The sequence below is a fragment of the Apodemus sylvaticus genome, chromosome 4, assembly GCF_947179515.1.
Source record: "Apodemus sylvaticus chromosome 4, mApoSyl1.1, whole genome shotgun sequence".
Taxonomy (NCBI): domain Eukaryota; kingdom Metazoa; phylum Chordata; class Mammalia; order Rodentia; family Muridae; genus Apodemus; species Apodemus sylvaticus.
The window spans coordinates 93,041,368-93,051,175 of NC_067475.1; the positions used below are offsets into that span (position 1 = coordinate 93,041,368).

Sequence of the window (9,808 nt, forward strand, 5' to 3'; positions counted from 1 at the left end):
TTTCTTTCCTTCCTTGCTTCCTTCCTTCCTTCCTTCCTTCCCTCCTTCCTTCCTTCCTTTCTTTCTCTCTCTCTCTCTCTCTCTCTCTCTCTTTCTTTCTTTCTTTCTTTCTTTCTTTCTTTCTTCTTTCTTTCTTTCTTTCTTTCTTTCTTTCTTTCTTTCTTTCCTTCTTTCTTTCTTTCCTTCTTTCTTTTTCTTTTTTTTTGCCAGTCATGTTTGGTTCTAAGTCTTTGTGCAATTAAGCCTTTGGGATTTGGCCTTCCAGGCAATATCAGAGATAGGCTTCCACTCATCTTTATGTCTTACTCTACAAACAAACACAAAGGCCTTCTTTTCCCTTATGTCTTATCTCCTTAGATATCCCCAATACTACACAGAAATACTTAGAACCACATATTTTAAGTATTTTATATGGTCCTTCTCAATGTAAACAACACACAAATAACTTGTGACATAAGAACCTTCATGTTTGGGCCCAGCAGATTGTTGCAGCATATAAAGTCATTTGGCCAATATTGGAAACTAGTATTTTACTCCAGCAGGACTGTAGTGATACCTTTAATCTCAACATTTGGGAGGCAGGAGCAGGCCATCTCTTTGAATTCCAGGTCAGTATGAACTACAGAGTTCCATGATAGCAAGAGCTATACAAAGAAACCTTACATCAAACAGCAACAAGAATAAGAACAACAACAACAACAACAACAAAACAAAAAACAAAATTCAAACAAACAAAAAAGGAAGAAAGAAGGAAATTAATCACAGGGACAGACATGTTAGAATTCCCCTGGTTTCTATCTGACATCCTCCTTCATGTACTGGCATGCATATGCATGTTGTGTGTGTGTGTGTGTGCGCGCACACGCAAATAAAATATAATGAAAAAAATTCAAAAGCAAAATCCTTTTTATTGTCTTTCCTTCAATCGCAATGAAGGATTAATGTCTTTAGCTTTGTAAACTCTTCTGCCCAGTTTCTTGAGGGGATGGGAGGAATTGAACTGTTAAGACTTTTAAAGCAGCTCTTCCCAACCTCGAAGGACAGATCCATTGACATCTTCTCCAAATGCACACTGAGTGAGTGTATCTTCATTATCTAACAAGGGACCATGGGCTAAGGCAATGCCCCAGTGCCCAAGCTGCTAGGTAACAGACTACAGTTTAGGATGGAATTTTATTTGCTGATTCTATTTCCAGCCTGAATAGCTTCAAAGAGCATGACAAATGACTGCTATATTCTTGAACAGTGCTACTGTGCTAACAAAACATCTGGGAGGCAAAGCTCTTAAAGTTATTCATAGTTTGAAATGAACTCTACATGAAGAGGCTGGAAAATTATCTGGGTTTGGGTATTCCACTCTTGTCCCAACCCTTCCATCATGTTCCTTTGCTATTAGTAGTTCTCTTTCTCTCTTAATAGGTTTAGACACTTTTGCTACTTTTCTAAGAATGATTGAACTCAATTTTGAAAACTTCAGGCAATAAAAAAACAAAAGCAAAAACACAAACAAACGAACACAACCAACCACACTAAGAGAACAAAATCTAGCAAGCAAACAAACAAACAAACAACAAAAATTCCAGAACATCACAAAATCTTACTAATCTTAAAACATCTACCTTGGGGTGTATATATACTCACCCCAGAAAGAAGTTAGTGACAGACCATAGATGTCTTGCTTGTGGAAATACGGAGGTTAATTGGGTTTTAGAAGTATCGGTGACTTTTGTACATGGTAAAACCCAGTCTAGCAAGAATGAATGTTTACTCGAGTTCTGTTGCTGTAATTCTCTGCTGAGCTTTTAGGTAGCTTCTCTGAGGAAGTCTTCTGCTCCCATTCCCACCTGCTGAAAATGTTTCTTCTTACTGTTTATGTAGTGTGGAGAGATCTCACAAGTCTTGTGAGGTTCTCATCCTGAGTCTTGTAACTTTCCCCTATGCTTTGATCTAAAAGTGTTATTTGGGGCTTTTTTATGACTCCCTTATTCAACAATAATGACATTGAGACCCATTATATTTTGTAATAACATTTGGCACTATAGCTGGGCAAAATACTCATCTATTCTAACCTGACTATGTTGGCAACTTCCCAAACATGTGCCCCGTTATCTGTTATCTGCCATCTTATTCTTGCCTAGGCTGCTCCTGATCCTTCCCTGCCCTGATAGCAACTCCCCCATACTGACCCCCAGGGTGACTCCTCCACTTGGGGCCCCCTCATTGGATAGGCTGTTCTACCTTAACTCTCTTTCACAGCTATAGGCTGATCTGATCTTTATTAGCCAGTCAGAGGTGAAGGAGAACAATTTATATACAACACTAGGACAGGAGATGCTTCAATAATGACAATGACAATTTTCAGGCTGCAACCAGGTCTCTGGGTACAGCAATCAGCATCAGAATACACAGTGCACAAAATCATCTTCCAACAATTTGATTTTCCCTCCTTTCAAAAGGGAATAATTCAATCTTGAAGTAAACACCTACCCAAAGATGGATGTACAGATTAAAAGGAAGGAGTTGTACTGTAACATCATAAAAACAGATTTCTGCTACTTTGCATAGTACTTTTAGATTGTAGCTAGACAGGCATAAACATTTAGAAGCATAATAGAATGAAGATATACATTCTTGTAAATTATTTTCACCAGAATATGACTGCCAAATTAACTATATAAAATTTCTACAGTTTAGACCAGAAACAGTAAAATATTGACAGTTCATTCTAAATTTTGTGTGTATTTCTTAAAATTCAACAAAACAAAACAAAACAAAACAAAAACCTAGGAAATTGAAAGTGTTTCTTTTTGCTTTAAATTTTTGGCATTAATTCATTATGAAAATAAACAATGAAGACCATTTCTTTTGCTCACTTTGTTTGTTTGGTTGGTTTGGTTTTTTGAGACAGGGTTTCTCTGTATAGCCCTAGCTGTCCTGGAACTGACTCTGTAAACCAGGCTGGCCTCCAACTCAGAAATCTATCTGCTTCTGCCTTCCAAGTGCTGGGATTAAAGGCGTGTGCCACCACTGCCCGGCTCACTTTCTTAAATCACTTGCCATGATGGCATTTTCTGGTTGTCAATTTGATTGGCAATTCTGGAACGAACTGCAATCCAGAAATGGAAGGCACACCTGTTATCTAGATATCGAGTCTGAAAGACACTGGATTCTGACCTGGATCTTGACATGGAGTTCTTGAGGCATAGTGGCTATGGAAAAGCTATTACACATGCCAATCAAGAGTAGTAAGTACATGTCAGTGAGTTACAATTTATCTTAATATTTTATTCTTGATTCGTTCTTGCTCAAAATTGCTGTGCATTAAGTTCTCTGTTCATACACAAAGACCCATCTTCAGGTTTTCATTCATCTTAAAAGTTTGATAATGGTATTCTTGACATGATCTGTCTTTAAAATATCTTTTAAATATATCTCTGCATATTGTGTGTGCGTATGGATATATGAATGATGTGTGGGGAAGGAGGGTGGCAGGTATGACATGGCAAGAGCAAAGGGCAGAGGACAACTTTGCCAAGACACCTTTCTCATACCTTTACACAGATCTGCAGATCACACTCACACTGTCAGGCTTGCTGGGCAAGAGGTTTGCCTGGATAGCCAGCTTGACCAGCCCCTAAGACATGTCAGTTATAATGAATGTCCTGAATGTAGGTAATTAGTAGATCTGAATTCTCTTTCCTTTGTACAATAGCAGACATCTGTTCACTATCTTCTGTCTGTTTTTACCATTGTTTGGTTGGGCCTGACAGTCCAGTTGTGTGTTGTTGTTGGTTCCCCCCCCCCCCGGAAGGAAGAGATTTGTGACTATATTAATTGAAGTGGCTCCAGTTTCTTTTAAAACTTCTACAGAAACATTCCTGGTCCTATATTCTTCTGTGATTTAATCCTTTGTTGTCTTAATTTTGAGACATCACCATTTTTCCCCTCACATTTCTTTCCTGGGAGAAGTATTTTTGGTTTGTTTATTCAAGTTTTTTGACACATTGTATTATGATCATATTTCCACCAGGCCTATCTTGTCTTAAGTTCTTGGCCACTTAGTGACAGGATCAGGGAAATTCTTTTCAACTATTTCTTACAGTGGCAGCTGTCCTTTCTGACTATAGAATAAATTCCTCATTTTCAAGCAAAAATCTCTACTTTTGCATTTTTTAACTGGATTCTGTTACATTCTGTTTTATGCTGATAGGACCCTATTTTCTTAAGCTGGATGCTCTTTTAGCAATGCCTTTCCAGTCTGTCCCTTAGCTACAGTACTATCTGGGGTTCTCACAATAGCAGTCTCCCAACAGAAAGTCTGAAATTCTGATTGTTGTTCAGTTCATGAGGTTGAATGTCTCAGCTGGTCTTCAGAAGAGGCCAAAATCACAATTAAGTCAGCTTTAGTGTTAGTTAAGGAAGGGATTGTTTTTGCTGAGCATGAGGGCAAACAAGAAAAATACAAAAGTCTCTCTTTGATATAGGCAGCCACCAGAAGTGTGGCCCAGAAGGTAGGAAGATATTATCAACACAAATGATCTAATCAAGAAAATTCCCTCACAGGTATACACAGCTGCTTGAGCTCTAGTTAATTCCAGATGTAGTCAAGTTGACAGTCAAGAATCACCATCATGGTCGATCTGAATGCTTTTATTTCTACCTGTATTTATTATGCTGTTCTTGAAGCTGTAAGTCTACGTCAGGATTTTTAAAACGAATTCTCTAGCAATATCATTGTACTTTTCTTCTGCTATTACTGACATTTTTTTTTGGGGGGTGGTAATTTCAAACTTTCAGAAATGTGTAAAAGAGTAGAAGAAAAATGCAACAAACTCATGTGTATATGGCTCTTCTAAGACAGAGTGGAAAAGAGGGAGAGAGGGCAAAGGAGAGGAAAGGAAGAAAAAGGGTGGGGACCAGAGAGCAGAGCAAAGAATGCTGTTTGTGTACTTGTGTGGTTTTGATCCATTTGATAGTTAGTTACAAACGTTGTGACTTTGCCAAAAAGTATATCAGTGTGTACATCCCCGTACAAGAACACCTCTCACACATGTGTGCTGCAGTGCTCAGAGGCAGGCAATTAACATGATGAAGGTGCTTCTCTATTCCAGAACATGTGTTTAATAGTACTGTCCACAAGTTTTTGCTAGAGGTCACTATTTTTCTGGTATAAGATCTAATTGAAAAATAAGTGGCCATTTAATTTCTTTTCTTATTTTGGATGTTTAAGATTAGTTTTATTGTTGTTAAATATAGTTTTAGTTACTTCTTTTGTAGGCAAGGGACTTGTGTGACACATTTTTTTTATCTTAATGTGTTTTTTTGCCAATTCATTTTTAATTATTGTTAGTATTGAGACAAGGTCTTGCCATATAGTTCAGATTGGTCTGAGGATTGCTGCATAGTCTAATTATGTCTAGAACTAAGGATCTTCCTGCCTCTATCTCCAAACTCCTAGAGTTGGGATTACAGGCATATAATGCAATACTTGACTTCAGGTTAATCTTTCGTTTATTATTGATCATACTTTTGATTCTTGGATCCTCTTTTATGGGCAAGGCTGCTTGGCACATACCATCTTTGTATCCTTGTCATGTTGACTTTATGCATTTTGGGCTCATCATGAGATATGAAGTACACCTAACATCCTCAGTTTTGCAACAATAGCAGTCTTTTATTTGGTACTGACTTCTGGAATTTGGTGGTATTCTTTTAGCTTAAAGTCTAGATGCAGGAGAAGAGAACAGCTCACAGCTTAGAATAAGTTGTAGCATAGTAACTTGTAGTACCATTGAGTTAAAGGATTTTTGGCCTTCAATGAAAATATGCCTTTTCAGTGTATGATGTGTGACTATATTTCTATGGGTCTTCATTTTTCCTATCTCACAAGTGAGGGTAGTGATAGTTTTATTTTTAATATAACCCAAATTTTTAGGAATTTTTTTTTTTTGTTTCACAGCAAACCTTATCAAGAGTCCTCAAATATAAATGAGATTAGGTGACTCTCTAATTGCTTTGGGATTGTGGGTAAAGAACTTCATCTCAAACTTAATTTATCTAAGTGTACCATAATTTGAAAATCACTGAGCTAAATAATTTAAAGGAAGTTTTAATCTGTAAATATATTGAGGTCTGTCTTTCATTGGGAACAATGTAAATTAGTTTCAGTGGGGAAATCTGCTTGCTGAAAAACTGGAAGTTGCTATTAATCATCAAAACTAAATATTTTTTCAGTTCAGTGTGAGAACACTGTTAGTGTTTATTCATTTCAACCAGGAAGTTAACTTATTTGACACTTTTGTCAAAGGGAGGGGTATAGCACCCAGTTATGGTGACAGCTTAAACAAATTATAATATATAGTATCATAATTTAGATGACTTTATGTGTTGGGGATATAGTTCAATTGCTAGAGAGATAAAAACGCAAAACTCTAGATTTAAGCTACAGAGCCTTATAAACAGGGCACAGTCATTTGCATCTGTAATCACAGTATTCAGCTAGTAGTGATGAAAGACTGTGAAATTTAAGATCATTCTTGGCTACATATTCAGTCAGTCTAGGCTATGTGAGAAGCTATATAAAAAAGACAGTTACATTGATGCCAGTAAAAATATGCCTTGAGATCTAACATAGGAAAGCTTATACTTAATTAATTTCCATACTTAGATCTACAGTAGTTTGTATAAATTTGCCTAAATATTCTGTTTCTTTTCTGTGCATTGTTTGTCTACACCTAGGCTGCTGATCCATAGGCCAGATGATGAAAAGGGAGACTTAAGTTTTACAGGCCTTTATTTCAAATACAGATCATCATTTCCCCTAAGCAAAGAAGGCAGAAAAGAAAGACAGTCATGGCATAACAACAGTGGGTGGTGGCAAATCTGGTTGGAACCTCTTTATGCAGCTTATTCAGTTTGAGCAAATTCAGCACCATATATGTTCACCTGGTTCATGAATGAATGTGGTAGTGATCTATGGAATCACCTGTTTCAGATCCTTCAGAAGAACCTCACAGCCTACCCTCAGAAGAGTTACAGGCATTCAATGACAATTTTCTGACCTTAAGTCAGATGTCCAAAGACCTCCTTGAGATGTCATGTGAAAGTGATCCCTATGGAGCTGAGTCTAGGTAAGTTAAGCCTACAGCTTTTTGCAGAAAGATGGCCAATAGCAGGCTTAGGTGACCTCCAATCTGTTTTTATCATATAAACGAAAATTGCCTATGTGTGTGAAATTTATGACAATTTTATTTTGTAAATGTTTTTATTTTGTGCTGACCTAGTATTGTGATTTAGTAAAAGACATAAAAACTTATTACTTTAATTTGAAGATATTTCTCTGCTAAATAGTGTGTGTCATTAAATCGGAGTGAAAAATAATAATCCTCCAGTATTATATTGAACGACAGTTGTCTTAGTTGAATTAATTAATCTCATAAATTTTCTGTTCATACAAGTAGACTCTTACCCAATATAAATATTAAAAAAATTGAGAAGTTTTTTTCTTAAAATTTATTCTAGAATTTTTACTAGTATTTTAATTTGCAGAATTTTATACTTCTTTGAACGTGGGCATCAATTTAAAAGACACATAGCTCAAGTTGGCAAATGCTACAACAAAGAGATAAATTTGGCTATTGGTGGCACTGGCAGCTTTAGAAATAAGAAAATAAATTCAAAACAAAGAACTCTGTAATTATAAGTCTCTCAGATTAGTTTGAAGTCTCATGCTCAATGGAAATTAAGATTATGTAACTCAAATTTTTCAGAAAGGGAAAATCATTTCAAGTCTGAGCTCTTTAAGTATTTGCATTTCAATACAAATTACACTTTAAAAAAAGGAAGAGTGTTGAATTTCTCTTTCCTCCCCTAAAAGTTACTAAAGTCCAAACTAAATCAACATGTGTGTTCATATTTCACAAAAGAAATTTCATGCTAAAAACACAGGGTGATATATGATATGAAGCAGGATTTACAGGTAAATGGGAAGCATAAAACCCACTTTGCACTTGTATTCTCTTTCCAGCTGGCTTACAGATAATTCTAGGGATTGCTGATAATTCTAGGGTTGTTTTGGATTTGATGAAATAATCTATCAAAGGGCCATATCCATCACAGGGTGAATATGTTCATATTTTCTAATATTCATGAGCTAGAAATTGGGCCAAAATATCTAAATGATATAGAGAATTTTGTTTACCCAAGCTATATTTATTTCTAAATGTCAGGTATCCATGTATTAAACTTTTGGGTGGTCCACATTCCCTATAGATAAAAATCCAAAACAAAATCAAACATCCAATCAATCAATTAAACAAACAAACAAACAAGCTAGTAAACAAAAAAATAAACCAAAACTCCAGGCAAATAGTTAGGGTCATTAAAGTTTAGCTTTGGTTGATCTTGGGTGACTATACACATTCTCCTAATTTACTGTACATAAAGAAATCATTTATCTGAATTTCTGTTGTCTAAGATATTTTTAAGCAGCCAATATCACAATGAATAATCTTAATAATGACCCAAGGCTTTCCAGGTTTTAGAAGTTCATTGAAAGTCATCAGGGAAGGAAACCATTGAAGCCCATAAAATTCCTCTTCCTTTGGTATGATTGTAGCTTTGTTTCTCAGAAAGAGGAAAATGGGAGAATTTCTCATCATGAAGTGGTTTAGTATATCCCAGGAGCATCAGAACTTATGGCCACATTCAGCCTGCTTCCAATGACTTCAGCATAAATAATATAGATTATAAGACAAATGAAGCTAAAACTTGGTGCCATGTGCTGTGTATTGATCTTCTAATGCATTTTTAGCTCTTCTGGAAGAAATACTGAAATGCAGTCTTTGCTGTCACTTGGGGATTACAGTACAGATGAGGAAGAGGAAGATTTTCTTGACAAGCAACATGTCATTACACTTCCATGGGCAAAGAAGGTTTAACAGTTCATTACTTTTCCATTCTGTACTCAGAATAAACCAAACAACTGAGTGATTAATTTGTGCAAGTATTGGATATTATTAATGACACTTTTGTTTCTAAGCCTGTAAACTAATAAAGATTAGTGATGTTATAAGCTTAAGTTCTTTTTTTTCCTAGATACCATATTTTATGTCATAAACTCACATACATTATGAATTACATTGGTAATGGGTAAAACTATGTCAATGAAACTTACCATAGGACAGAACAGGCTGTGTTTAAGCTAATTGATGTTCCTTACTCAATTATGCTTGACATGATTATGTCAAAAAGTGTATTCTCTATGGTCATGTCATAACAGTGTCACCAACTGAGCTTAAAATTACAGTGCTTTTTGACATTGCATAATGGGAGCTGTGGCAACTTCTCAAAGTTGATGCAAATGGGGAAAAGGAAGACCTAAAATAAAGTGGATAAACTATTTGTCAGTTCCCATAAATTTTCAAAAAGAGATCTTAAAGCATTTTACTTTGGGATGGTCAACAAACTGGAAGATATTATGTGCCAGCTCAGCTAGTCTGCAGAGTTCAGACACTATTACAGATGTTTATGGGAAACTAATTTTTGATGAAAGTAGCACTTTCATGATTAGATATTGAGTAAAGGAAATTATTCTGGATAATGTGGGTGAGCTTTATACATAATTTAAGAATAAATAATTTCCTCTAAAGGAGATAAAATTCTACCTTCATGCTCTTTGGCAAGAGATTCACCCTTAGTTCTTCTGTGGACCTCCAACCTGCCCATCAGAAATTTGGAGTTAATAGTACAACTGTATAAATTGATCCTCCTTTTACTGCCCCACCTCTCTGTCTCTGTCTCTGTCTCT

The 9,808-nt window shown here is 35.9% G+C and overlaps 1 protein-coding gene across 1 annotated transcript in view; it reads left to right on the forward strand.

The window, feature by feature from the left end:
* Positions 1 to 8,939, forward strand: part of Zbbx (zinc finger B-box domain containing) — a 111,251-nt gene extending 102,312 nt beyond the window's left edge. The window contains exons 18-19 of the mRNA XM_052180958.1: positions 6,995 to 7,130; positions 8,813 to 8,939. Coding sequence (XP_052036918.1) covers positions 6,995 to 7,130; positions 8,813 to 8,939 — 263 coding nt within the window. The remainder of the gene's footprint in view (positions 1 to 6,994; positions 7,131 to 8,812) is intronic.
* The last annotated feature ends 869 nt before the right edge of the window (positions 8,940 to 9,808 follow it).